The sequence below is a fragment of the Dunckerocampus dactyliophorus genome, chromosome 1 (genome assembly GCF_027744805.1).
Source record: "Dunckerocampus dactyliophorus isolate RoL2022-P2 chromosome 1, RoL_Ddac_1.1, whole genome shotgun sequence".
NCBI lineage: Eukaryota > Metazoa > Chordata > Actinopteri > Syngnathiformes > Syngnathidae > Dunckerocampus > Dunckerocampus dactyliophorus.
Genome location: NC_072819.1, coordinates 50,348,536 through 50,375,622, shown reverse-complemented (window position 1 = coordinate 50,375,622; position 27,087 = coordinate 50,348,536). Strand labels below are relative to the sequence as shown.

At 45.7% G+C, this 27,087-nt stretch overlaps 7 protein-coding genes across 7 annotated transcripts; 5 read left to right on the top strand and 2 right to left on the bottom strand.

Annotated features, from left to right (window-relative positions):
• The first annotated feature begins 7,099 nt into the window (after nucleotides 1-7,099).
• LOC129187710 (gamma-crystallin M2-like) lies at nucleotides 7,100-8,078 on the top strand. The gene is made up of 3 exons (XM_054787330.1): nucleotides 7,100-7,198; nucleotides 7,286-7,528; nucleotides 7,756-8,078. Exons 1-3 carry the CDS (start codon nucleotides 7,190-7,192, stop codon nucleotides 8,029-8,031), a joined length of 528 nt encoding a protein of 175 aa, XP_054643305.1. The 5' UTR covers nucleotides 7,100-7,189; the 3' UTR covers nucleotides 8,032-8,078.
• Nucleotides 8,079-8,168: 90 nt separating this feature from the next.
• On the bottom strand, nucleotides 8,169-8,976 carry LOC129187690 (gamma-crystallin S-1-like). Its single transcript, XM_054787298.1, has 3 exons — nucleotides 8,947-8,976; nucleotides 8,570-8,812; nucleotides 8,169-8,492 (listed from the first exon to the last, which is right to left on the bottom strand). The coding sequence occupies exons 1-3, from the start codon at nucleotides 8,974-8,976 to the stop codon at nucleotides 8,223-8,225; spliced, it is 543 nt and encodes a 180-aa protein (XP_054643273.1). The 3' UTR covers nucleotides 8,169-8,222.
• Nucleotides 8,977-12,057: 3,081 nt separating this feature from the next.
• On the bottom strand, nucleotides 12,058-12,971 carry LOC129187681 (gamma-crystallin M3-like). The gene is made up of 3 exons (XM_054787288.1): nucleotides 12,830-12,971; nucleotides 12,477-12,740; nucleotides 12,058-12,390 (listed from the first exon to the last, which is right to left on the bottom strand). Exons 1-3 carry the CDS (start codon nucleotides 12,881-12,883, stop codon nucleotides 12,112-12,114), a joined length of 597 nt encoding a protein of 198 aa, XP_054643263.1. The 5' UTR covers nucleotides 12,884-12,971; the 3' UTR covers nucleotides 12,058-12,111.
• Nucleotides 12,972-13,254: 283 nt separating this feature from the next.
• Nucleotides 13,255-14,278, top strand: LOC129187673 (gamma-crystallin M3-like). Its single transcript, XM_054787275.1, has 3 exons — nucleotides 13,255-13,422; nucleotides 13,503-13,751; nucleotides 13,958-14,278. The coding sequence occupies exons 1-3, from the start codon at nucleotides 13,345-13,347 to the stop codon at nucleotides 14,231-14,233; spliced, it is 603 nt and encodes a 200-aa protein (XP_054643250.1). The 5' UTR covers nucleotides 13,255-13,344; the 3' UTR covers nucleotides 14,234-14,278.
• Nucleotides 14,279-15,055: 777 nt separating this feature from the next.
• On the top strand, nucleotides 15,056-15,956 carry LOC129187703 (gamma-crystallin M2-like). The gene is made up of 3 exons (XM_054787317.1): nucleotides 15,056-15,222; nucleotides 15,304-15,546; nucleotides 15,633-15,956. Exons 1-3 carry the CDS (start codon nucleotides 15,214-15,216, stop codon nucleotides 15,906-15,908), a joined length of 528 nt encoding a protein of 175 aa, XP_054643292.1. The 5' UTR covers nucleotides 15,056-15,213; the 3' UTR covers nucleotides 15,909-15,956.
• A 2,167-nt stretch (nucleotides 15,957-18,123) lies between these two features.
• On the top strand, nucleotides 18,124-19,533 carry LOC129187697 (gamma-crystallin M2-like). The gene is made up of 3 exons (XM_054787310.1): nucleotides 18,124-18,268; nucleotides 18,431-18,673; nucleotides 19,202-19,533. Exons 1-3 carry the CDS (start codon nucleotides 18,251-18,253, stop codon nucleotides 19,472-19,474), a joined length of 534 nt encoding a protein of 177 aa, XP_054643285.1. The 5' UTR covers nucleotides 18,124-18,250; the 3' UTR covers nucleotides 19,475-19,533.
• A 1,673-nt stretch (nucleotides 19,534-21,206) lies between these two features.
• On the top strand, nucleotides 21,207-26,830 carry LOC129187670 (ETS translocation variant 5-like). The gene is made up of 13 exons (XM_054787260.1): nucleotides 21,207-21,372; nucleotides 21,870-21,935; nucleotides 22,006-22,081; nucleotides 22,176-22,223; nucleotides 22,311-22,361; nucleotides 22,689-22,797; nucleotides 22,894-23,091; nucleotides 23,891-24,159; nucleotides 24,281-24,346; nucleotides 24,475-24,543; nucleotides 25,439-25,590; nucleotides 25,674-25,775; nucleotides 25,854-26,830. The coding sequence occupies exons 2-13, from the start codon at nucleotides 21,888-21,890 to the stop codon at nucleotides 26,085-26,087; spliced, it is 1,422 nt and encodes a 473-aa protein (XP_054643235.1). The 5' UTR covers nucleotides 21,207-21,372; nucleotides 21,870-21,887; the 3' UTR covers nucleotides 26,088-26,830.
• Nucleotides 26,831-27,087: the final 257 nt, after the last annotated feature.

Below are 27,087 nucleotides of genomic sequence, written 5' to 3'. Positions count from 1 at the left end.
GCAGTCACCATGCATTCCCAGACTTGAGCCTTCCAGTGATTCAGCTGAGAAGCCATCACATACTGCTCCCCCTTTGCCAGTGCACTGCCTGTGAGAAAAACAGACCAAGAGATGGACACAGGCGAGAGAATAGTGGACTGAAAACCACAGTGGAACTCAGTCATGGTCAGCCAGGCCCACCACGCCTCAGCCGTGTGTTTGTCCAAACCTGTTATTTCTGGCACTGCACTGTCTCCAAGAGATCAGCGTATTCTCACAGTGGAATGCAGATGCTTTAAATAGCACACAGACGACGGACGGGGAATCAGAGATTTGTCTGCAAATTACAGAGCCAGAGTGGAACCCTTCTGTTAGGGTTCATTTTTCATCAACCTCTGTCTCCACGGCTGTCTGACCGAGGAAGAAGGTTCAATTGCTCTGTGAGAAATGCACGGCTGGCTGAAAATGTGCCCAGTGTTCCTCTCATGTCTCTTTTTCTTGGAACTTAAAAGGAACAATATGCATATGTTTGAGTACTGTGCAATTTAATTTACAGCTTATGTTATGCAGGTGCAAGTAAGATTGAAGATTTTCTTTTTTGTTTGTTTGTTTCACATGAAACCACAGCTGAAATGTGGATCTGTGTTTCTGGATCTGTCGTTTTGGGGTTTAAAAAATATATTTTTAAAAAGTTTTAAAATCAGTGAATAAATTGATATATTAGACGTTTTGGGTCAAAAATAAGTTTCAATATAAAAATGGCACATTATTTTGAAATTCGGGGCAGGAAGCCCGATACTTACGCTCTTATTTTGATGGTAAAGGTTCAGACAGGCAGCGGCAGGTACAGCTTTCTAATAAAATAACGCCCTCGTGTGGCGGTTTTGTGCAACTGCTAAATGTCACGTGCACCAGCAGACACGCTCACGCACACGAGGGAAGAACTACCTTTGTATGTTATTTTGTGTCCCTCCGCTCAGGTTTCAGGGAACAAATATGTAGTTGTCTTACATATTATTTAGATATATGGCGATTTAATCAAATCACACTGGAAAATCACACTCACTAACACTGGATAGTAGAATAATACGAAAATATTGTATAAAGGTGACAGCATCAGTGTTGGACTGCTGCGGTCTGAAATAGTGTGTAGGGAGTGCGCATAGAAGAGGAAAACGTTTAAACAGTCGCAGGTTGAAGTAATTGATTTAAAAATATGATGTATAAAACCCCAAAACCCCAGCATTGAGTGATTGCAGCCGTGGCTGCCTACTATCAAAACATGAGTAAACTGCCACCGTTTTTGCATTTAGCCACCGGTTAGCACCTATGCTAACTGTTAACACGTTCATTAAAAACTACTCTTAAAGATATTACCCATTCATTCACCCATGACTACAATTTGAGTGCATCGTTTAGCCCAAAGATTTACCCCAAAGATTCCTACTTTATAGAATTAGAATATAATATATTGTAATTCTATAATATATTAATAATATAATTACAGATAAAAACCTCTTTGTGAGTTACCTATGGACAAAATGCAATTAACCGTGATGAAGTATTTTAATCGATTGACAGCTCTAATATAATTAGGGATGCTCTGATCAATCGGCTGATTTCCGTGAAAAATAGTGTGACCGGCATATGCCGATAAATGCCTTTCACAAAAGCCGATCACCTGTGGCTGGTACTATTTCAGCCTGCAGCGATCCTTTTGTGCAGGTCAGTCTCTTGCCCTAGCTAACGCCTTTGGCAGCGTTGTTCTCCCACTTTCCTTCACAGAGCGCAGGTGTGCCAAAACAAAAACAATCATGTCTGGCATGTGGAACTCAACTACCAACACCATGCATTTTTTTCCGGTTATCCGGGTCCGGGTCGCGGGGGCAGCAGTCTCAGTAGGGAAATCCAGACTTCCCGGTCCCTGGTCACCTCTTCTAGTTCCACAGGGAGGACGCCGAGGCGTTTCCACTCCAGCTGTGAGACATAATCCCTCCAGCGAGTCGTAGGTCTGCCCCAGCGCCTTCTCCCGGCTAGGCATTCCCGGAACACCTCGCCAGGGAGGTCCTGAGCCACCTCAACTGGCTCCTCTCGACGTGAGGGAGCAGCGGCTCTACTCTGAGCCCCTCCCGGATGACCGAGTTCCTCACCCTATCGCTTAAGGTGAGTTCAGCCACCCTCCGAGGAAACTCATAACGTATCGACTGTCACGTTTTGGTGTGAGGACGGTCTGGATCCCGAACACAGAGGCAGGAGGCAGGTAAGAGTCTTTACAGAATTTATTCTGCAGTGGAGCAAATTAACATAAGGTGCAGGTTCCAGCAAACAGGTGAACCAGGAAAAACTGAAACTAAGTGCCGGCTGAAGGCTGCTGCTGCTGAACGCTAGAGAACATAGAGTAGGTACAAGAATCTAGTTGCCACGCAGGTGTGTCCTGGAGTATCTGGCAATAATCCGGCGTCTCCCAGATGTCTGCAGTCAGTTTAAGTAGAAAGCGTGGGCAATCAAGCTCAGGTGCGTTCAGCAGCTCCGCCTCCAGCCATGGCCATGGGATCTGGGAGGAAGACAAACAAAAGGAGACAGGTGCACCACACAATGGCACGATGACTGTGACATCGGCGATCTTGTTCTTTTGTTCACGACCCAAAGCTCATGACCATAGGTGAGGGTGGGAACATAGATGGGGGGCGGGTAAATTGAGAGCTTTGCCTTCCGGCCTAGCTCTCTCTTCACCACGACGGTCCGGCACAGAGACCGCATTACTGCAGGCGCTTCGCCGATCTGCCTAACGACCTCACGCTCCAACCTTCCCTCACGTAATTGAACTCCTCCACCTGGGGCAGGACCTTATTCCCAACCTGGAGGGACAAGTTACGTAAACAAATAAAAATTCATCCAACCTTGGAAAACTCTTTCTGTTGTGGGAACAAAAGAAATAATGACACCGCAGAACACCAACACTGCAGAGTCAACCGAAATAAACCATGTAAATGAACTACTTGGAAGTGCTGCCAGATGCCACAAACAAACATGGTGTGCCTTGTTAAACATGCCGACTGGGACTTATGTGACTCACTTTTGCATCGCAAAAATGAGGTGCGTTTTTTTGGTTCCCTATAACACACAAGGTCAAGTCATTATTTTGTATTTAATTAACTCAGTAAAGAATGCTGAGACAAAAGTTGGTTATTTTATGCGTGCAGGATCGCCCTGAAGGAGCTCAAGGCTCATTAATGAACCGGTTAATGTCGTGCCAAATAGGCACTAATATTGGAGGGGTTTGTATTCAACTGGTTAATTACTGAATTAGGGTGCTTTTATAATGGGACATTTTCAGTGTGGTCATTGCAGTGCTTTGTAAGAGAGAAGAAGCAACTGAAACCAAGCAGCTACTGAGCAACACGGACGGGCTAATTCTTCAGGTCAAGACTAAGCGGAGAAAGCGTGCTCTTTTGAGGACAAAAATGTACACATTCTGGACAGAGAAGAAGGATGGTTTGAAAGAGGAGTGAGGGAAGCCATCTTTGATCAGAGGAGGGGGTCTACAGCACCACCTTTCTCCCACATACTGTACAATGCTGTCCTTTCCTAAAAGACTCATTTCACCTCTAAATAATAAACAAGGCATAGCCACCTTGGTTTCAGATGGGTCCATGACCATCATTAGATCTGAAGGGGATGCTAACGACGTTGATACCAGAACACGATGACCTGGATGAATGAGAATATTCACAGGCATGCAACTGAAAGCCGTCTTGTCGGTGGAACTCATTTGCAGCTTCACATTTCAACAAAAATGATCACGTGAGTTATGCTGCACTGGTTGCTAAAGCATAAAAGTAAGTTGCTGTAAATACACTCCTGATCAAAATTTTAAGACCAGTTAAAAAAGTTGCAAGAATTTGCCCTATTTGATCTTGAGCTTCTAAGTCGTTTCAAAAGAATAAAAAAAGGAAGAAATGGGACTGAGACAAAAAAAAATTTGAGTAAGCAGCAATTGCAAACCACCATAAAACTGAAATAGGCTTTTCAAGGATTCAAGGATTGAAGAGTTTTATTGTCATAGTAAAACAGCAGTTCTACTATGCAATGAAATTCTTATTCTGTTCATTCTCCCAAGAAAAGAAAGAAAACACAAGAAAGAATAAGAACATAAGAAACATAAATACCAATAAATTAAGCAACAACAACAGAAGAGACATTCATACAGATAAATAATACAAATAAATCAATCAATCAATCAATAAATAAAGTGCTATGAGTGTGTGCGTGTGTTGCGTGCGGCATGTGTGAGTGCTTTGTTGAGCAGTCGTCAGCTGATCAAAAGTTTAAGACAAAAACCCTAAAACCCCACTAAAAGATGCTTGATGCTTGTGCATGCTTGATGCCAGTGTTACCAGGATACTTGTGGGAGTATTACTCAGGTGGTGAAGACGGCTTCACGAAGGGCATCCGCTGTCTGCAGTGTTGTCCCCTTGAAAAACCCAGTCATTACCCCACAGACTAGGGCCTTCAGTCATGCGGGATGCCGCTTGCAACATCCCCACCACAGCCATCTGCTGTTTGACGCCCCTGCACAACCTGAAGCTCCATTGATCCATTGAAGGATCATGATGGCGCCCCATGGAAAACATCTCAGGTGGGGTCTCCTTGTCATGCCAGTAACAATGGAAGCCATCAGGAGCATTAAGGTTTCATATTTTCTCATTAGAGAAACAAAAATCTTCCACCTTTCAATTCCCCATGTTTGGTGCTCTTGTGCAAATGCCAAACAGGCAATTTTGTGGCGTTGAAGGAGAGGAGGCCTTTGAAGACGTGTTTTGTTCTTAAAACCCTTCTCTTGCAGATGCCATGGTTATGGTTATGGTGACTGGACTGCACTCGGCACCAGTGCCCACCTTAATTAGGGCCAAGGATCGTCCTGTGTCTTCACGGACCACCAGCTGGATCTTCCATTTCAGGGCCGGTGACATTTTTTGGGTCTACCACCTGTCTTTTTTGTTCCATAACCCTCAGGATCTATTAAGCAGTTTCAAATGACTGTCTTACTGCATCCAACCTCAGCAGCAATGGTGCGCTGAGAGAGGCCTTGCTTATGCAGCTCAACTATCCAACTGAGTTCAAAGAGGGAAAGCTTGTTTGCCTTTGCCATCAAGAGATCATGACACTGTGAATACCTGACAGAAAATGACACTGAATCCACATTTCTTTGCCAAGATTTTGGCTTTTAAAGGCTATGGTCTTTGATCAGCTGATGAACGGTCTATTTCACTTTAATGCTTGTTTGCAATAAATTGCTTACTCAAAGCACTAGTGGTGAGCATGTTGGCCACACAGTCAGGCGATCGAGAAGACCTGGGTTAGAATCTCCATTGGGCATCTCAGTGTGGAGTTTGCATGTTCTCCCCGTGCGTGTGTGGGTTTTCTCCGGGTTCTCCGGCTTCCTCCCACTTTCAAAAACATGCATGTTAGGTTAACTGGTGAGACTCTAAATTGTCCATAGGTATGAATGGGAGTGTGAATGGTTGTTTGTCTATATGTGCCCTGCCATTGGCTGGCGACCAGTCTCTTGCCCGAAGTCAGCTGGGATAGGCTCCAGCATACCCCGGCGATCCTAATGAGGATAAGTGGCATAGAAAATGGATGGATGGAAGGATGCTTACTCAAAGCAGGTTGCATTTTGAAGCTTTATGTAGAACCTCCTTATGATCCAAAATGAAAATTGTTGCAAGTTTTCAACTGGTCTTAAAATTTTGATCAGGAGTGTATGAAGTTATTGCAGCAAATCTTTCTTGGAAAGTGGGCTACCAGTTTTACATGTGCAGTGCCACATTTGTGTCCATGCTAGTGGAGCTCTGATATCATCAGTGGCCACACAGTGGTGCCATCCAGTCAAAATGTGTGTTCATGCTGGCTTGTACCCACTGTGCTTTGACATATACTGTACACTGTGTAGTCATGGCCACAGGGGGCGTCATAGAATTAATATGAACCATTCCTTTAACCCCAATGCTGATACAGATTATTTTCACTTGTGATTTTTCACGATCCTTCGATAATTTTGCAGGTTTGCCTTTATTTTGTGGGTCATGATTATAATCACAATAAAACACAGGACAAATATTTTAGCAAAAAAATATCACAGCAAAGTCACTCCAAAGTTACAGTTCTGCATATGCTATACAATATGTTCCAGATTTCGACCAAGATGGAGTGCTACTGATGACAATATTAACCTATAGTCACGCTTCTGCACTTGGAACTACAGTATATGATGTGCAAACCAAACCTTGCCACCACCCTAAGATGAATACATTCCATATAGACTGTGTCTACAACCACACATTTCTGTGATACATCTAGTCCACCCACTCTCAGCAGTGGTACGACAATTAATCCTCCCACTTCTGAGAATTATTATAGTCACTATTAGAAACAAAATGTTTCCTCACTAAGAATGCTTGACGAAGACGAAGAACTTGCACAATTTAATTTCTTTTGAAAAAGAGGTCAGCTAATGTAGGGCGTGCAAAGCGGTCTGTAGATGTCTGGCTGAAATTCTTACACTTCAAACATATTTTAGGTACATCACAAAAGAAGCCAACCACCACTAGGTGCAGGTGTGTCTGGGGAGTGAGGTTACATCAAATTCTTGTTAATAATTCTAGTTAGGCATTCGCTGTAACTAGTAGGAGAGCTGGTCCCAATTGTTTTGGTGTGCATTAAAATTTGCTCACTATGGTAAACAAGCCTTTATGTCTTGGGATCCTTATCTCATGCAGCACCCAAGTATAAGTAAAGTGTTGTCAAAAAGAAGTCATTCCGTTAGTGGCCCACCTGCTTGGTGAATGTAAAGGTACTTGATTTGCTTGGCCCACTGTAGAGGCTTGTTACATGTTGGCTAGCAGTATTTGGGATCTTTGTGAATGAAAAGGCGACACATAAAGGCCGCTGTTGTTTTGCTGATACTGGGAGCAGTGAGCCCTGCGCTGCCCGCATTCTGGTGTTTTGATCAATAGTGATGAACATGTCAAAACGGGACAACAATGCGTGACCATCACAGCCGCGTTGCCATACATAACCAGATTTGTTATAAAACCTATTTGTATAACAATACTTTGTGCTGTGCCATCATGCAGCTACTTAATATAAAAGGGCAGCGAAACTAAGAGCGCCGATTGAGCATCAGTTGGCCCCCACCAAGAGAACAATGGGAAAGGTAGGTTTAGTACGTTGCTTGCAAACAGAACCGTTGAACATAGAGCCCAATGTGTGAGCCGGTGCTGTGCATATCCAACATTTGCAGATCATTTTCTATGAGGACAGAAATTTCCAAGGTCGGCACCACGAGTGCATGAGCGACTGCGCCGACCTGCACCCCTACTTCAACCGCTGCAACTCCATCCGGGTGGAGAGTGGCTGCTTCATGGTGTACGAGAGGCCCCACTATCTGGGCCACCAGTACTTCCTGCGCAGAGGGGAGTACTCAGACAACCAGCGCATGATCGGCATCAACGACTGCATCCGCTCTTGTCGCATGATTCCGGTGGTAAGTGTAGGTCTGAGCAGAAGATAGGTCGAAGCTTAATGGGCTGTCTTATACTCAAAAGAAACAACATACCCTTGAACTGAAACAAATGTGAAGCAAGTCTAATATTGGCTCTGCAAAAAGTCTAGCACCCGTGAAGAAGCACTTTTTCACAATATCCCTTGACTGCTGAGTTGACTAAAAGTACTGAAAGAAACATGCTTTATTCATGTTTGTTTCTTCTCCAGCATCGAGGCTCCTTCAAAATCAGGTTGTACGAACGGCCGGACATGAGCGGCCAAATGCAAGAGGTGAGCGACGACTGCCCGAATGTCCAGGACCGCCTGCGTATGTCTGACATTAACTCGTGCAACGTGGTCGACGGACACTGGCTGCTGTACGACCAGCCCAACTACAGAGGCCGGACCTACTACCTGAGACCTGGCGAGTACCGCAGATACAGCGACTGGGGAGGTGCCAGTCCTAGGATTGGCTCCCTCAGGCGGATCACTGACTCCAACTAGGACCTTCTTCCTCTCTCTCTGTTCACAATAAAGATGCTTGGCTTAAATGTTGTGTTTTGGTTTTTGAGTGAATCACATGAAAGACCTTTCAGCACCATGAGACAACCAGCTTGAACAGGGCAAAAGCAGTCATTGAGGTTGTTTGAGGGCATTTATTAACAGTCATCGATGTAGACAATGTGACATTTTTCTTACAAAGTGATCCGTTTGATGGAACCCACCCTTGGACTCAAGCTCCCCCACTCGTTAAAAAGCCTGTATTTTCCAGGACGCACCAGATACTGGCGACCCCTATAGTGGGGATGCTCAAAGAAGATCCAGTGACCGTCAATCACGTTGCAGGAGTGGATGTCATTGAAATGGAAGCGTTCATACAGAGAAGGGCAGTCATCACTGAGATCCATTGTCTGACCCCTGAACTCAGGGCGTTCGTAGACAACAAGCCTGTGAGAACCTTGAAGCTGAGGAGGAGATGAGGTGATCCATTAGCACTTGTGAGGGATGACGACAAGACACACCCAGTGGCATAGATATCTACCTTCGGGATCATGCGGCAGGATCGCACGCAGTCATTAAATCCCATCCAGCGTTGGTAGTCTGGATATTCGCCCTTCCTCAGGAAGTACTGATAACCTGAAAAGTCAGGTTTCTCGTAGACCATCCATTCCCCACTGTCCACCCTGATAGAGTTGCAGCGACTGAAGTGCGAATGCAGATCAGGACATTCGCCGCTGCACTCGTAGGAGCGACCCTGGAAGTTTCTGTCTTCGTAAAAGATGATCTACAAGCAGATTAGTTGAGAAGAGTTAAGGAAAATCCAGAAAGTTGTTTCATTCAGACAAAATCATACAGTTTTGCATGAGAGGTGATCTGTGGGTAACCCACAGAGGCACACAGCAAAACAAGCGGTCTCACCTTTCCCATTGTGTAGCTAACCCTGGTCATACTGCTGCAGGCGCTTCTGGCCTTTATAACCCGCAAATGACCCGTGTCATTGTAGCACAGAACAATGAGCAGGACGGTCAGCAGTTTCTCTCCAACAATGCATATTTTTCTGTTTTGTGTGGTGGTACGTTTTTTTTGTTTGTTTTCATGTAAGTAAAGCACTTACAGCATACCTCAACACATACAGCAAATATTTTCTTTATGTTCCCCGCATCCATGAGTTGCATGATTGGGATTAGCTTGCGAGACTGCGCTCTCATTACAATTTCCACATTCGTTTTCAATGTCGAATGACACAAGGGATTAGTGGGGTCTTCCACAAATATAATAACAATTCTTAACATTTGCATTAAAACCTTATCAACAAGAGAGTAAAAAGAATAACAAATGGAAAGGCAGTTGACATGAAATAAAAATCAAACAAACTAGGGTTTAAGGGTTCCTACTGCCAAATATGAGGATGTCAGCATAAACACAGTCAGTCCAAGGACATATAGCACAGTTTTTACATACAGATTTGAATATATTACAGCCCCCAGAACAGGGGTGGGCAAAGTTTTTGGCGATATATGATCTATTTTCAACTGTGTGATATAGCTATAGATGGACTTTAGGCCAGTATTTTTTGGAAGCGTCTCTTTTGTCTAAGTCAGGCAAGGTTTGATTGGTCCCTGGTGGTTCCTGTGTATGTAAAGTAGCAAAACAGAGAAAGTGAAGCAATAAATGACTTTATTTCCTCCCTTCTTGAAACAGCTGCAGATTTTTTACCTCCTGGACCTCCTCCTTTACGTGTTTGGGTCACTCTTTATAATAAGGTACACAAAAATACAGTAGTTACTGAGGAACTAATGAAGAACTAATGCGGAACTGATGGGGAACTAATGACTAAGGCACATAAATTTAGACAAACTACAGAGGAACTAATGAAGAACTAATGAGGAACTAATGAGTAGTGGTTAGGGTTAGGTAGGCTCGTTCCTTATGAACTTTTGTGTAACTTTGTGTACCCTATTGTAAAGTGTTAGCCATGTTTGCAATCAAACAAAAACATGGCAAAATATGCAATAAAATATTACTTTTGTTGTATAAAGCTCCCTCTTTCTCACATGCTCACACTCCTTTGTAAACAAACCCCCACTCTGCGTTGTATCAAAGCCTCGTCTTCTCGTTGCTGACACACTGTAATATCACTGGAAAGCGCAGAGCCTCTAGTTTTGAAATGCCCAAATGGTTCAAGACTTATGGTAGTTTAAAAATAGCATCGTAAATACAGCACTGTCGCCGGCGTTATGGGCGCCACACACGGGAAGCGACAAACAACCGCTTCGGGAGGCGAAGAGCGGCTGTGAGCTACGCGTTCACATCCAGAGCGAATTACGAGTCTCCCACGGTTTTGATTGGCTGTCAGATGTTGAGGGAATTTGGTGGTATCAAGTACTGTAGTTCAGAGGAGGAAAAGCGGCCTGTGTTGATCGAGTACATTTTGTCTTGCTGGTATTGAAGATAAACTTACTTCAATGTCCGTGCAAATTTGTGTAAACTTACCCGACATGTTTACTCTGCCGCCAATGAGTTCCCATGCCGCAGCCATGAAAGCGCAGCGTTTTCAACCAATTCAAACCAGCGTGTGCCCAAATTTTATGTGCACGAATTTCGCCTGTCGCTTGGCTGGATGGAGACTCGCGCTAACCACCCTGTCGTGCAGGTTCCATTGAAGATGAATGGACTAGAGGCAACGTCACCTCCTGTTTAAGTGTTTTATTACAGAGACTCAATATCGGCTTTCTTGCCGATACATATACCCATGTTGTCCAGGTCTTCAATGACCAATACCGATAACAGCGTCTGCAGTAATGCGGTCGCTGTACCGGATTGTCGTGGTGAAGAGAGAACTGAGCCGGACGGCAAAGCTCTCAATTTACCGGTCGATCTATGTTCCCACCCTCACCTGTGGTAATGAGCTTTGGGTCGTGACCGAAAGAACAAGATCGAGCGGCCTCCGTAGGGTGGCTGGACTCACCCTGACGGATAGGGTGAGGAGCTCGCCCCTCCGGGAGGTGCTCGGAGTAGAACCGCTGCTCCTTCACATGGACAGGAGCCAAATATCAGATTAGTATTGAAGTATTGAAGGAAGACACCTTACTCCCCCCTCACATAAGCAGTACTTAACAGTCATGGCAGACTGCATATTTACAGTCCAAAGGTGAAACTTGGAAAAGATTCCAGACCGTGGGCGTATTCAGCTAAAAAGCTCTGTTTCTCTGTGGAGTACGGTGCAGGTGGATGAGGTCTCACTTATCAATACTGGAAGAAAAAACGATTCCGATATGATCTGATATCTCAGTTTTATGCCAGTGGTGGCCAATAATATCGGCCGACCGATATCAAGTTTTAATGAATTATTTTGGCAACTTTGGGTGGGCCGGATTGAAAAGCTTGCCCTGCCTTGCCCCAGGATCATAACGGCACTGCCAGTCTGTTCTTCACCCTCTACTACTACTATGGCACAGTACTGTACTTCATACTGATTGAATACACGTTACCTAAACATTGTAATGCATTGCTGCCTTTGGGGAGAAAACAAGAATACTGCTCACCAAGCAGCAGCTTTCATATGGTTGGCTTTCAATGGGGCACCATTCTATTATCTGCGTCAGCAGGACACTGTTCATTTTATACATCATCGCCGAGTTTGCTATTGTTTGCTCTCAATCCCCCATTGTGACATTGACTGTGGGCTCGGCCCCACCTGCACAACTGAGAGTGATGACAGCATCACTTCCAAACGGCACACCAGCACGCGTGCACGTTTGCCTGAAAAAGGCTGTTTTGCAGCCTTGTCTCTGTCTCAATGTAAAATTGGAATTTAGAAAATTGGTATGAAGGTGCTTGTAGGGAAGGGAACACCTTTCTGCTCCACATTCTTTATTCCGTTCAAATATGCTCATGATGTGAAACTTGTTTGTTATTGTGTGTAAAGAATATGTCTATTTGAAAGTAAGCCAGTTCTAATAATGACAGGCCCCGTCCACATGGGACGGACCTGAACATTTTTTTAAAAAGTTTAATGCCAGCCACACAAAGGTTGTTCTTTTACTTTATTTCGAATGACAGTTTTTTTTACATGACTGGAAATCAGCACACATCCGTGATGCGTCTGATGGAGCTGATCCTCATAATGTTGCTCATACCGCTTTCCCGGAGGCTCCTGTGCTCTCCTGGCCTCACGTAGATCATACGGCCTCGGAAGTTGGGCTGCTCAAACAGCAGCCAGTGGCCCTCCATCACGTTGCAGGACTGGCAGTCGGACATGTACAGGCGGTCCTGGAGCGACTCGCAGTCCTCCAGCAGCTCCTGCATCTGACCCGTGAAGTTTTCGAGCTCGTAGATCCTCATCCTGAACTGTCCCCTGTGCTGTTGGACGAGTAAAATATGTGATGGCAAGTCCACCCGTTCTCGAAAATAACCAGGAGCTCGTGGCTCCACAGAAAAGTTCTTACCATGGGGATCAGGCGGCAAGAGCGAACAGTGTCCATCATCACTGTTCCCATGCCCACGATGCTTCCGATGCGCAGCATGTCCGAGTACTCGCCCCTTCTCAGGAAGATCTGGTTGCCCATGAAGTTGGAGCGGTCGTACAGCACAAAGCAGCCATTCTCCACCCTGCAGGAGTTGCAGCGGTTCAGGTGCAGGTGGATGTCGGAGCAGTCGCTGCTGCACTCGTAGGATCGGCCCTGGAAGTTCTTCTCCTCGAAGAAAATGATCTGGCAAAGAGACACACAGCGCAAACTTGTAACAGTTTTGCCACACTTGTGCGATTCGAAACTATGTGCGACTCTGGGTTGGCTGTTACCCTGCCCATGGTGACGCTTGTAGTTTTTGCAACCATGCCAACAACTGAGCCCATTTTATACCGACCCTCAGCCTCAGACAACCTTGCACACCTTTGTGTGAAACATCATGACTCATCACAAGTGCGCATGGGCCCGCATTCTTTGGCTGTTTTTTTTGTTTTTTTTACAGCAGACCTCTATAGTCATTATTGAATTCATTTTGGGGAGGGGTGTAATGCAAACTCATCACAGAAGCGACACGTTCCTCAAATGGCCGCTTATTAATTGTACATAAAATCTATGGAGGAGTTTCCAGCTGGTATGAGGCCTTTTGTGTCAGGTCATCACACAGATCTTTGCCACTATCGATTCCATAGTTGAGTTTTGCAGCATTAAACATCCAGCTCTAACAATGGCTACATTCTGACATACAGTGAAGTCCGTCACCCTATAGTGATACAGCCTGGCACACAATATAGAGTGATGACTCCAGGGCTTTAGCACAATCCATGTGGAAGTATTATGACAAAGCGCAATGTATAAAAAGGGACACGGCTTGATGCCGAAGCTGTACATCTGCAGTTATCTCACAAATACCATGACCATGGGGAGGGTAAGTGAGAAATGGTGGACCATCACGGGCTGAGCAGCTTTCCACTCACAAACGTTTTACTTGGCACTGCTCTCTCGCAGATCATCTTCTACGAGGACCGCAACTTCCAGGGTCGCTCCTACGAGACCAGCAGCGACTGCCCCGAGCTGACCACCTACCTGAGCAGGTGCAATTCCTGCCGGGTGGAGAGCGGCCTCTTCATGGTTTATGAGAAGCCCAATTTTAAGGGTCATCAGGTGCTGGTCCGGAGGGGCGAGTACCCAGACAGCCAGCGTCTGATGGGGATCAACATGAGTGACTGCATCCGGTCCTCCCGCATGATTCCCTTGGTAGGTGCATGCACTGCTTGGAAGTAGACGCATTCCGAGATCGATTTTGCGTTGCAGTTGTTATTGACTGAGCATTCTTGGTCCTCTGATTCTTTGCGCATGTTGACACACGGCCAAAAGCAACTTTTCAAGCAAATGAACATTGAGGACGGGTTTGGGATCTGCTCGTGATCACATTTTGCCTGCCGGCGTCTCTCGACCCACAGCACAGGGGACCCTTCCGAGTGAGGATCTACGAAAAGGAGAACTTCGGGGGCCAGATGCACGAGCTGACCGACGACTGCGACAACGTGGACCGCCTGCGCATGTCTGACTGCCAGTCGTGCAACGTGATGGAGGGTCACTGGCTGATGTTTGAGCAGCCCAACTTCAGGGGAAGGATGCTGTACCTGAAGCCCGGCGAGCACCGCAACCTCCGCGAGATGGGAGTGAGCAACATCGTCCGACTGAGCTCCATCAGGCGCATCATGGACTCCTGTTAGCTTCATGTGTCACTTGGTGAATAAAGCAAGCTGAAATACACAAAACAGGCTGCAGTTTCTTTGGTCATCATGTTTTCACGTCAGCATGTTAGAAACAGGCATTTAAAAAATATATTGCTTAAGATTGAATTCCGAGTTTTACAGTTATTATTTCAAATTGATATACATTTACATAAAAGCATATCGAATTCTACTAATTCTAAGAATTATATTTGTAGAATTAATTTTTGAACTTTCTCTGCCGCTTGTACTCGCTCTGGTCGCAGGGGGAATGCTGGAGCCTATCCCGGGTGACTTTGGGCTAGAGGCGGGGCACACGGGGTTGGGTAATTCATTCATTTCACTTCATGAATGAAGAAATAGATGAATAATTAATACACTTAATATTTTTAAAAATGAAATGTAGGCGTTGTGAAATATTGGACCTTTTCGGTAAAATGGTGAAAGGCAAGATTATGGACAGAAAAGGACTGCAATTAAAATAAGTTATAATAATAATAATAATGAAGCGCTATGCCGCCCACAGCCCCTGCATGTTATCCTGTTCTTGCATGAGTACAACTCGTCTTCGGTCACAGCATTTCTCAGCATTCACACGCACTGTGAATGTGGAACTGTGAACGTGTGAGACAATTTCGTGTTTACCTCCATCGACAATAGGCTCCGCCGCCAAACAAAACATTTGTATGCTGTAAAAGTGGCACCAGAAACGACTGGAGTGATGTGGGATGCATCATTGAACACCTCAGCCCTCCCCTTAAACCCCCATCGGGGGACACCACTGCCCTCCCTGTTCCAGCATGTGTTTGATAGCCAGTCCTCATCACAGTGGAACAAAAGCCAATCAAACGGCACCATTTTGCTGATATGTAAATCCACCTCATCTGGGTATCAAAGGCTTGCCTCGCTCTGCACATTTTGTTTATCGATAAATACTTTGATGGGGCTGCAGCAAGGACTGAGTATTGCGGGACATCAACATGGGGAAGGTGAGATAAAAGCATTAGGACTGTTGTGGGGGGGGTTTTCCGAGTGCAAATGCCTCACAGTGTCTCCTGTCTTTGCCAAAGATCACTTTCTACGAGGAGAAGAAGTTCCAGGGCCGCTGCTACAACTGCAGCAGTGACTGCGCAGACCTGCACACCTACTTCACCCGCTGCAGCTCCATCCGGGTGGAGAGTGGCGTGTGGGTGATTTACGAGAGGCCCAACTACAAGGGCTTCCAGTACATCCTCTGCCCAGGAGAGTATGCTGACAACCAGCAGTGGATGGCCTTCAGCGACAGCGTCAAATCCTGCCGCGCAATAAAGAACGTAAGCGCCACGTCGTGGGGCAGAGTGGCTTTTATTCCCTGTGCTATTAATATCTCCTGTGCTATTAATATCTCCCGTGCTCCCAGGTTTACGGCAGCGCCTGGAAGCTGAGACTGTACGAGAGGCCAAACTTCGGGGGCCAGATGGTGGAGTGCACGGACGACTGTCCCTCACTGTATGACACCTACAAGGTGCGCGAGGCCTACTCCTGTGTGGTGACCGATGGCGCCTGGGTGTTCTACGACCTCCCCAACTACAGGGGGCACCAGTACCTCCTGGAGCAGGGGGAGTATCGGCAGCATGCCGACTGGGGGGCCTCCTCTCCCGGCATAGGCTCCTTCCGCAGGATCACAGAGTTCTAGCCTCCAGTGGAAATGCATTGACCATCAATAAATGAGAAGGAAACTCCAGCAGACTCTTTCGTTTGTTACTGGTTCACATACACCACAGTGTTATACAGTCAAATATGATACCTATTATATCTGTTACCAAGCCAGCGGGCCCATTAGGCAACATAGGCAGATGCTACGGGGGTGCCAAACATTTTTTAAAAATGTTACTGAAAAATGAAATGACTCCTTCATAAATGTAGTTATGTAGTTAAAAGTTATGACTTTTTGAAAAACGTTCATACATGCAAAAGAATTCTGACTTTGGAGCGCCAGTTGCATACGTCCGCATTACATCCATCGCGAAGGTAGCTTGGGTCAATGGCATAAAGGTCACTTTGTAGATGTCATATGACATCAGTCAGCTGACGTTAAGCTCCCCTCCTGATTCGCTCTTACTCCCCCGCAGCAACGGTGAGCATCATGTCTCAAACTACACACAGAGATGCAACTTATTATTCCGATTATGGATCAACTAAGTCAGCGGTGCGACGCTTACATCTATAACACAAGTTGCCCACTTGTAGCGGCTATTTAAGTTGAAATAAGTGAATTGTTTGAGGGCTTTGCTTCGTGTCATGAACTCCACTATAGAAATGCGTGTTTTTCTACTCTTCCGTTTCTTATTTCACGAATTGAAAAATGTGCCCGTTGCTGAAAGCTTTTTAATACGTTGCCTTCACTTTGGCTGCATTGTCTTTTGCATTATGATTTTCATTTCTTGCATATGTGGAATGTTTGATAGCAAATGCTAACTGGACGTAATACATGAAGTGTGTGTCTAATGAACGCCGAACTCTGGCACTCACTGGCTAAACATGGAATTGTGCTTTACTGTAGCCAGTCACCATCACCACAGCCGACTGGCCCATTAGGCAATACAGGAAAATGCCAGGGCTTGGCAAAAAAATTGGGAAAAAATGCACCTTCAGTACAATTCTATTAAAAGTATCTGTAAGTATGATTGAGTCCGATGTGACGCAGGGCAGCCTCGTGGTTAGCATGCTGGCCAGACAGTCAAGAGATTGGGAAGAGATGGGTTCAAAATGGTTTTCCTCCGGGTACTCCGGTTTTCTCCCACATTCCAAAAATATTTATTAGGGACGTCTGTTATTGGCTTTTTTGCCGATATCCAATATGCCGATATTGTCCAACTCTTCATTTCCAAATTCTGATGTCAACTGATACCGATTAGTGTAACAGCCTGGAAGTAACGTCAATGAATAAATGAATTATGCTCTCAAAACAATGTTAGAATGGCCAAATCATGCTGTCTATGGGCCAAATATTGTCAAAGGTGATTCTTCAGTGGCATCTCTGTGTGGAGTTTGCGTGTTCTGAGTGTGAATGGTTGTTTGTCTATATGTGCTGGTGACCAGTCCAGGGTGTACCCCGCCTCTCGCCCAAAGTCAGCTGGGATAGGCTCCAGCATACCCCCGCAACCCTCATGAGGATAAGCGGCATAGAAGATGGACGGATGGATGGATTCTTAAGTCTTACCTGTGAAATGTTATTCCCTGCAGCACATGAATGAGGCATCTTGTCCGCTCCGAGAACCGCTCATGTAAACCGGGTGACATATTATCATAGAAAATGAAAGACAGTTACATTTCTTTTTAAGAGTATGTAAATGTGAGGGGGCGGCATGTCAAATCTCACCTCGGGCACACATCGGGCAGGGTGGGCTCTGCTCACAAATTCACAGTATAAGATTTATTTTCCATCACTGCAAATCTGGAGCTTTCCTGTCATCGCTACTGACTCAGCTCATGATCATGTCCTGCGGAGCGTTGGTTGTTTTGGCCGCCACGCTCTGCAGCTTAGAGCCCCTCCGTGCTTGCGTTGTCCGGGAACCCAGAAGTCACAGCTTCAAAGCTTATATATAATAAGCTTGTATTTCTAAATCATAGATTTTGCACCAGTGAAAAGTGGAAAAGGTTGCTTGTATTTGTTTTACACCCCATCAACTGAAGACATGTCGTTCACTACCATACAGTAAGCACTGTGCATTAGCAAAATTATATCATGTCATTAGCGATCTCAAACAACAAACAACAGCATTGTTTTATGCGGCAAATCCAAACCCAACTGCATTTTTTTCTCGAGTCAGACGTCAGCGTTCATTCAAAATTTCAGTATCAACACATATAAAGGCCAAATGCAGCATCAGCTAATGCGCCAAAGTTAATGGGCAGCTCATTTGAATGACAATCATTCCACTGGCATTGCATTTCATCAGCCTTCATATAAAAGTGGAGTGGCAGCAAGGCAGCCTGAATGAAGGATTTTGATGTGATGAAAGTGACTAAGTGACCATGGAGCGCACAGGGAAGGTGAGTATATCGCATGCTGGGAGTTACTCTTCCTTGCAAAGGTTGCTTTACGATACGTTCTCATTGCAAAGACGCTTTTAGTACCACAAAAATGATGTTTGGGAGCCGCAGCATGAAGAAGTGTCAGCGTTCACTGAAACACACAGAATTTCCTTGTCGCAGATTTTCTTCTACGAGGACAAGAACTACCAGGGCCGCTACTTTGAATGCAGCAGTGACTGTCCTGAGCTCAGCTCCCACCTGAGCCGCTGCAACTCCATCCGGGTGGAAGGCGGCACTTGGGTCCTCTACGAAAGGCCCCAGTACATGGGCTACCAGTATGTGCTGGTGCAGGGCGAGTACCCCAACTACCAGAGCTGGAACGGCTTCAATGACACCATCCGCTCCTGTCGCCTGATCAGACACGTAAGTTGCCCCTTGAAAGGGGACCACGGTGGTGACACGGTGGTGACACGGTGCGGAAGTGATGCTCGTTATCAGTATGTTAGATGTTATTATCATTACACCTTTAGATTCAGTCCATTAGCTTCTCATAGAAGACCTTCTTGACACTCACGGTGCACAATCAGACTTGCGCCACACTTGCATATGACTGATGGAAAAACACTGGGGGAAGAGGCAGACACGTTGTTCTCACTCTCCCACACAAGCCTCACTTTCACTTTCACACAAACTTAACCTTCATGTTTTAGAGGGGGCGCGGCAGCTGCTATTTTTAGACTCTGTGTACTTTCATCCTGTGCTCTTCATCAAGCCTGATCCATGCTACAGTCCAGCGCTGTAATCAAACATATTGCTCATGTGTTTTGAACAGTTTGTAAATCTTTGAAATGGTGTGATGATTGACTACTCCTGCAGCAGCGACACAGGAACCAGGAAGAAAAGCTAAGGAAAAGAATGAGCTTTCACAAATACTTCCGCTTTGCGTTCCAGCCTCCAAGCAGGCACAGGATTCGCATCTACGAACGTCCAGACTTTGACGGCCAGATGATGGAATTCAGCGACGACCAGCCGAACCTGCAGGACCGCTGGCGCTACCGGGACGTTCACTCGGCTCATGTTCAAGATGGCATTTGGGTCTTCTACGAGCAGCCCAACTACAGGGGGCGCCAGTACCTGCTGGAGAAGGGCGAATACAGGCGGCATGCCGAGTGGGGGGCCCTTCATCCCACTGTGGGCTCCATGAGGCGCGTTGCAGACTATTAGCCCACCGCCACCTCCCTCCCCCAACCTGATCCTCCCCTGCAATAAATGCACAAGCTTGAGTGTTGTGTCGTGTGAGCTTGTTTGTTTTGATTTCACGGTAAAAGAACACATAAGGGTAGAAGACGAGTCACGGTGAAGGTGAAGGTTGTTGTCCAGCCAGTATGGGCATGAGGTGTGCTAGCAACTGGTGGCGGATGGCAAAGCCCAGAAAGAGCTGAAAAAGCTCTCTGATGACACAGGCGGATGGTGGCATGCCAGCAGCCATTGTTCTGAGGTGACCAACAGTGAGCAGCGCCGCATAGCTGATACTCAGCTTGTGCACAAACACAGACCAGCCATGCACAGCTTAACTGATGTGCTGATGATTCCATTTGGAGTCTGAATAATATCCACTTTCAGTTAGTCTTCATCTTACAGACGCTGGGGCTCGATGGTGCGCACCAAATACAAATACACACAAATACATACAAGACATACGTACGCACGACTGCAACCTCGCTCACGCCAGTAAAGGTTCAACACAAACATCCAAATCCCAACATGCAATAAAGGTAGACCACAGGCTGGTAGAACCAAAATAAAACTGTGTAATAAACTACCGAGTATAAAGTACATAGAACTTTATGTTCCGAACAGCACATAACCACATGTAATTGAGAAGCCCATAAGAATGTCCATTTATGTCACTCTAGCAGCTATGATGCTGCATCAACATTGATGTTCTCCTCCTCATTTTGGATCAACATTTGCAATAAAAGTGGCTGCCCAAAACACGCCTCACACACTTATTAAACGCATTTTAAATTTGAAATGCATAAGTACTAATGAACGATGGCTAGACTACTCTAACGGCCTTCTGTCAAACAGCTGCAGTACATCCAGATTGCTGCTGCTCGAGTCCTGACTAGAACCAGGAAATGTGAGCATATTAGTACAGTGCTCAGGTCTCTGTGTTGGCTTCCTGTCACTCAGAGAATAGACTTTAAAACAGCTCTGCTTGTGCCAAAGTACGGTGGTCTCCTCAGTTTTATGCTGCCAAAATCTGGAACTGTCTTCCACAGGATGTGTGACAATCCTCACGTTTCTTCGAGCCGCGTCTATATAATCCACAATGCTTGCCTGCTGTGTTCACATCGCTGCAAGTTTTGAGGCCAGATTGTAAGACGGTCGACTGCAGAAGCTACGGTTGAATGAGAAAAAATAAAAACCTACTTTAACCGTGACGTTATGAACGCATACGATCCATGTGATTTCTGAGTCAACATGGGCTTTGTAAATCAACAACTGCAGCATACGGCTAATGTTTGAACAAGAAACTCTGTGAATCGTCACTTTTTGAGTAGAACACCAACAATTTGCTGAGCCATGAAAAAGAGGCCAGGGGACTTTGTCACAAGTTACTGTGATTAGTTGTATTTGCACACTGGCTTTACAAATTAGTTCCACTGTAAGTATTCAAAAGGTACAGATATCTGAATGACAAAGTCGTAACACATAGTTGTTGGAAATGTGTTCCTTTTCATCTGTACTCAATACAGGCACGAGGTTGGATAACCGTTTTTATTCCTGTACTGTTCTGTACTTCCTCAATATGGACGTGATTACGTAATGTGCCGTCTGGCCCTTTAAGACAGCATGAATGAAGCGAGGCCATTCATAAAAAAGCACAGGGGACGTCTGGAAGAGCGCTCTCGGAGTACATTGGCTGACACTTGACTGATACTTGAGCGAGCCAATGAGAAGGGGGCATCGGGCTTGGCTCGCATCCAGCGCCGGGAGGTTCTCCATTGAGCAAAAAATCCGCAGCCGAGTTTTTATTCGAGGCTTTGCGGGGAATGTAGGGGAGGAAACCCTGATCGAGTTCAACTTTCACACTGTTGAGAAACTTCGCTTGTCAGGTGAGACGAGGAGCGTTGTTATTTGTGTTATTATTCACCCCGACAACGGTTCCGGGTCCTTTTTTTTCGATCACGCTGCAGTCATTCGCCATTTTATGACGGAAAGGTAACAGTGCGTCCATTTTTGTATCGCATCTATCAACGCAGTGCAATTGTGTACGTGCGTGCGTGCGGGTGTGTGCGCGCAACTGCCGCTCTTTTCGACCCGCTTGTGTCGTCAATCGTGCGTCTTTGAGTTGTGTTAAAATACTTGTCAATGGCGAGTTGCCCCTCCGCCCCCACCGTCCCCGACTGGGATCAAGTTTCACTTCATTGTGAAAAACAAGCACCCACCGCCCCCCTCCTTGCGTCAACTCCATTCACAGTTTTGTTTACCACAGGAATGCCACGGTTCCAGTCGCTGTAACTCACTATTTAACGACTACAGCGTCATTCAAAAGTTATAACCGTTATGTATATATATATATAATTCATATTTATTTTACTATTTACTCCAGGCTGAAGACTTCTGCAACATGGACTGCTTTTATGACCAACAAGTCCCCTTTGTGGTACCAGAGAGTGTAAGTCGATGTTGTATCGGAAGCATTCATGGTTGCCAACTGATGCCTACTCCCTGCCGTTTGTGTACAGAAATGCCACACAGAGCGATGCCTCGGCGACCGGAAAAGGAAGTTCATGGATGCTGGCTTGGATCAAGACACAGAGGGTACGCCTGTGATGTTTTTATTTCCTATAAGTCTGCAGAAAGTGTTAGACTTTGGAGATTTAAAAATAAAAATGCTTTGTATGTGTATCCGTAGACCTTTTCCAGGATCTGAGCCAGCTTCAGGAAATTTGGATCGCAGAAGGTACAGAAGAAGGCATTCTGGGACATGCTGTATGAACTTCCTGGGTTTTATGTAACATCTGACCTGTTTTTATCTTTCCCTTGACAGCTCAGGTTCCTGACGATGAGCAGTTTGTCCCAGATTTCCAGTCCAGTAACTGTGAGTAGAGTGCATGAGGGGAGGGGGGAACGTCATGTTGAACATACATCAATTATTTAAGCCCTCCTCTCCTGATGAGATTGTTTGTGTGTGCTGGAAGAGGAAGGAACAAACACTCGGATGTTTTTGCAGTCCATCTGTAATGCACCATTACTGTATTTCCAGTCGTAGCGGTCGGCAAATGTTCATATCGCTTCCATCTGCTCTCCATTTGTTGTTTGCAAGCTGCATATTATGTTTGGATCACGCATACACAGTGGCACCTCGGTTTTCGTCATTAATATGTTTCAAAAGGACCGAATAAGTGGTGCATTTATTGCTTTGCAGTGATATTTCAAGGGCCGCCGGCTAGCAAAGTGAAGCGAGAGTCGAGCCCGTCCAAAGACGTGTCCCCCTGCAGGACGCCTCACGCAGATGTGTGCCTTTACAGCTACAGGTAGGACGCGTTCCTGCCTGCGCGGTGGGAATAGACCTTCACGGTATGCGGTGCAGAGCGAGTCAGAAATCCTCCTTTTTTTCCCCCATTCCAAAGTGCCTGTGACAGGAAACCAGCAGAGTTCACGGTGCCCGTGCAAAGGCGGGTTACCAGCTGTCCCACAAACCAGGTGTCTACCCCGAGCCCCACCCACCACCACAGCATGCCACAGCAGCACGCCAATCAGAACTCGCCGTTTGCATTGCCACGCCATCCTATCCGCTGCCCCACTGGAGCTTTTGGCTCTGAACAGAGGTGAGTCCTAAACCCAATTTTACTGCTTCATTTTATTTACCTCATTCAATCCCAGACACCCCCTTCAGTAGCGGCCTTTTTAGACTATTTTGACTGATCTTTCGAGGCACACAGACTATTGTGTTCTACGGCTAAATAAACACGGAACCTACCAAAAGAAAGATTAGACTCTCATCTTTCATCAGAAAAAAGGTTTGTTTTTACCTTTAATCAGCAGTAGAACATCTGTAAGTTTCAGGAAAATATCAGTTCCCAACTAAAAAAGGGAGGAAAAAAATGCTTTGTGTAAAAAGATACATTTCAAGCATAACTTTCACTTTGAAACAAATATTTTTTGCTTTTGTGATCTCTCAAATATCCTAAACAACTGTACCAACACAAAAAAGGCTTGTTTTACACCAAAATAGCAATTTGTTTACAAATATAACACCTTGAACTATTTACAGTTTTTCACATTACTTTTTGGTCAAATTCTAATTCATTGAGCAGCACATGGACATGCAAAAGATCCATGCCAGGCTCTTATGAATTGCACTTCTGCCACCTTGTGGCCATCTTTATGGTTTAAAACTGCTCTAAAAGTGACATCTTTTAGTGTGCAGTTGCGTCATCACCTCTTTTTGCCTCTCGCGCAAAACGACGTATAAATATGTCTTTGGGATTGGGCGTTCAGGCTTAAAAAAACGTATAACTACATGTTTGGTATTGAATGAGTCACATAATATCCGGCTGGCGTTTTTGTCTCGCTGTAATTTCACATAGCACAACCTCATGGCTTTGGACTGAAATGTCCTCTCAGGTTTCAGAGACAGATGTCAGAACCGTGTTTGTCCTTTCTACCACCGAAAAAGATGGACAACGCGCCCTACCCCCACTCGAGCCACGTCAGCCGCCCCTTGTACCAGCGGCACTTGTCAGAGCCTCTGGCTCCACTCAGTGGCCGAGGCGTTTGCAAACAGGAGCTGGTGGATCCGCGCTACCCGGAGGCGGTACCCTGCGGTCCGAGCGCGGTCACCTTCAACCATGTCACCATCAAACAAGAGCCACGAGACTTCAGCTTTGACACAGGTGTGTGTGGGTAATCGTACTACAGGCTTATGTCGCCAACACGTGGACCAACTCATGTCGCGGTCCACCATGACAGATGACGAGCGAGATGTCACGTAAGCCATGTGTTTATGTCTTGCAGAGGTCCAAACCTGCCAGTCATCATCCTTTGGCAAAACTTCAGTCTTGTACCAGAACAGCAGCACAGGTGTGTGTGCGTGTGTGTGTGTGTGTGTGTGTGTGTGTGTGTGTGTGTGTGTGTGTGTGTGCGCTTCTGTTTTCCACATCTGCAGAACCTCAGTGTGAGTTTGTTTTAATCAAATTTTCCACTTGCAGGGTTCCCTTGTGACTCTGAATCACACTTTTACTACGACGATGCTTGCGTTGTTCCGGACAGACAGGAGGGTAATGTTTGACATTATTACACTTCTAGATTCAGTCTAATGGCTTCTCATGGAAGGCCTTCTTGACTCACACACTCACATAGCACAATCAGAGTTGCACAACACTTACATGTGACTGATGGAAAAACTGGGAGAAGAGGCAGACACACAAAAGATGCATTGTTGTCATTTTCTCACACCAGCTTAACTTTCACTTTCACACAAGCTTAACTTTCACTTTCTAGAGGAGCGCGGTACGCCCATCATTCTGGGCTCTTTATCAGTCCTTCTGGTCGATGTTCAGAGTCCAGTGGTGTAGCCAAATATATTGCTGTTATTTTTTAATACACTTTGAAACATTTTTAAATTGGGTGATTGGGGGTATCAAAGTAGTTCCGAGGTGTTGATCGAGTACTCTTGCTGGTAGTAAAGATAAACTTGCAGAAATGTTCGTGTAAATGAATGTAAACTTTCCCGCTATGTTTACTCTGGCACCAAAGAGTGCTCATGCCGCTGCTTTTTTCTTTATATCTCTGTATTCTTTTTTTAGAAATGTCAAATAGCTCCGGGAAATCTGACACGGCAAGCATAGCGTACTGGTTAGCATTCTGTCTGCTCATTGGTCGACCAATGAACCTCCTGCTGATTGGTCCTCGACTGGGTGACAGCGATGAAAAGTTGAACATTTTTCAACTTTCTGAGACACACGTCGCATGACACGCGTCGCATGACACGCACGAACACAGGCACAAATTTCGGTGCGATACGGTGATTACCGCGTGTCACCGCTCAGCCAAGCGGCCCGCGGTAATCACCGTATCGCACCGGTTCCATTGAAAATGAATAGAGTAGAGGCGATGCCGCCTCCCGTGTGCGGCACATAAAGCAGGTCTGCTTTTTATTTATTTTTTTTTTAGGTAAAATAAAGCAGGACGGTTTGCCGTACCAGCGCCGCGGCTCCCTGCAGCTCTGGCAGTTTCTACTCACATTGCTGGACGACCCGGCCAACGCACATCTGATTGTGTGGACAGGGCGCAACATGGAGTTCAAACTCATTGACCCTGAAGAGGTTGGTCGGGGTGGCGTCATGCAATGAACCCTGAAGCGAGACATCATGAAAGGTCTGGTTTGATGTTTTCCTCTTTCATCCAGGTGGCCCGGCTCTGGGGGATCCAGAAGAATCGACCTGCCATGAACTATGACAAGCTCAGCCGCTCACTGAGATACTACTACGAGAAGGGCATCATGCAGAAGGTAAGGGAGAAATCACGGCGATCCAAAAAGGAGCGACAAGCGCTCAGATTCTCTCCTTTTGATTGGTTCCTCCTGCAGGTTGCCGGGGAAAGGTACGTCTACAAGTTTGTGTGCAACCCCCAGGCGCTCTTCTCCTTGGCATTCCCAGACAACCAAAGGCCCAGCTTGAAACCCGACCCAGATGCCCCCCTACCTGCTGCCGAGGAGGACGGGCTGCCCCTGCCCGCCTACGAGGAGGAGGGTCCTTACTTGGCGGATGGGAGCGAACAGTGCATTCAGAGACTGGGCTTCCCCGACAGCTGCTTGTACTAAAGCACAGTCTACATTATAAGACCACGATGAGGGTTTGAGATCTTTTATACTTTTAAACTGTAGAAAGTACTTTCACTCTGGTATGGCTTTGTCTGTTTCAAACCTCCCCTCACGGTGTTTCAGTAATATTTCTGCAAACAATCATTTGTACCGGACTCACATCACACCACTCACAAATATCTGAAAACACCTTATGATGAAAAGATGGCAAGGGGAAGTGCTCTGATTCAACCAAAAACAATCTCTCCAAGCCATGCAACTCTGGAACTTGCCTGAAAGGGACTCTCGTATTTTCCAGATGTCCCCTTATAAACACGTATATTGGAATGTCTTTTTTTGTGTGTTTTCAAAGCTAATATTTTTGGCATTATATGGACTTGTTTGTTGTCCCCCCCCCCCCCCGCCCCCCCAACTGTTTTATGACAAAAAGTACTGCTACTATTTTTGATTCACTCCTAGCATGACGATTTCTTACGATCAACTGTGTTGAGGTAGTTTTCTGCGTTTTGTATAGTAGAGTCGCTTCAGTGTGTAGAAACGCTGTATAGTTAAACGGTATATGAATATATTTTTGCAAACGGCAGTGATTTGCGTCATGTGTCGGTGACAGAGCGACCTCATGCTTTGCAGATTAAACATGAATGTTTTGTTCTGTGATCAATGGAGGAAAGTATTGACCTTCACATGCTGTACGTGTGCCTTCCGTTCATCTTCACTGATACAATAAAACTATTTTACTCTTACGAGTTTTAATATTAAGTGTGTTCACCTTGGATGTGTAGGTACTCACCACTGATAAATGGTAACGTATCATTGGGGGCACGTCGGGGTCGCCAGTGTGGCAGTTGAAAAGAACATGCAGTGTTGGTCTGGAGCAGGACTTTATTCTTACCCACTGACAACAATGAATGTCAAGACAGGAAACTTACTGACTTTACTTGAAAAAGTAAGTCAAATATGCTTTTGTCTAAATTGTACGCCCCCCCCTTTCAAATCATAA

Bases quoted from the DNA above. Each gene is read 5' to 3' on its own strand.
- LOC129187710 (XM_054787330.1), top strand. The intron at 7,529-7,755 runs GTAAGTGTAGGT...TTTCTTCTCCAG, and splicing joins CTTGTCGCATGATTCCGGTG to CATCGAGGCTCCTTCAAAAT.
- LOC129187690 (XM_054787298.1), bottom strand. From the start codon at position 8,976: ATGACCAGGGTTAGCTACACAATGGGAAAG. The intron at 8,813-8,946 runs GTGAGACCGCTT...ATCTGCTTGTAG, and splicing joins TTAGCTACACAATGGGAAAG to ATCATCTTTTACGAAGACAG. The intron at 8,493-8,569 runs GTAGATATCTAT...TCTCCTCCTCAG, and splicing joins CCTGCCGCATGATCCCGAAG to CTTCAAGGTTCTCACAGGCT.
- LOC129187681 (XM_054787288.1), bottom strand. From the start codon at position 12,883: ATGGGCTCAGTTGTTGGCATGGTTGCAAAAACTACAAGCGTCACCATG. The intron at 12,741-12,829 runs GTAACAGCCAAC...TCTCTTTGCCAG, and splicing joins CAAGCGTCACCATGGGCAGG to ATCATTTTCTTCGAGGAGAA. The intron at 12,391-12,476 runs GTAAGAACTTTT...CTCGTCCAACAG, and splicing joins CTTGCCGCCTGATCCCCATG to CACAGGGGACAGTTCAGGAT.
- LOC129187673 (XM_054787275.1), top strand. From the start codon at position 13,345: ATGTATAAAAAGGGACACGGCTTGATGCCGAAGCTGTACATCTGCAGT. The intron at 13,423-13,502 runs GTAAGTGAGAAA...GCTCTCTCGCAG, and splicing joins ATACCATGACCATGGGGAGG to ATCATCTTCTACGAGGACCG. The intron at 13,752-13,957 runs GTAGGTGCATGC...CTCGACCCACAG, and splicing joins CCTCCCGCATGATTCCCTTG to CACAGGGGACCCTTCCGAGT.
- LOC129187703 (XM_054787317.1), top strand. The intron at 15,547-15,632 runs GTAAGCGCCACG...CCGTGCTCCCAG, and splicing joins CCTGCCGCGCAATAAAGAAC to GTTTACGGCAGCGCCTGGAA.
- LOC129187697 (XM_054787310.1), top strand. The intron at 18,674-19,201 runs GTAAGTTGCCCC...TTTGCGTTCCAG, and splicing joins CCTGTCGCCTGATCAGACAC to CCTCCAAGCAGGCACAGGAT.
- LOC129187670 (XM_054787260.1), top strand. From the start codon at position 21,888: ATGGACTGCTTTTATGACCAACAAGTCCCCTTTGTGGTACCAGAGAGT. The intron at 22,082-22,175 runs GTACGCCTGTGA...GTGTATCCGTAG, and splicing joins CTTGGATCAAGACACAGAGG to ACCTTTTCCAGGATCTGAGC. The intron at 22,224-22,310 runs GTACAGAAGAAG...TTCCCTTGACAG, and splicing joins GGAAATTTGGATCGCAGAAG to CTCAGGTTCCTGACGATGAG.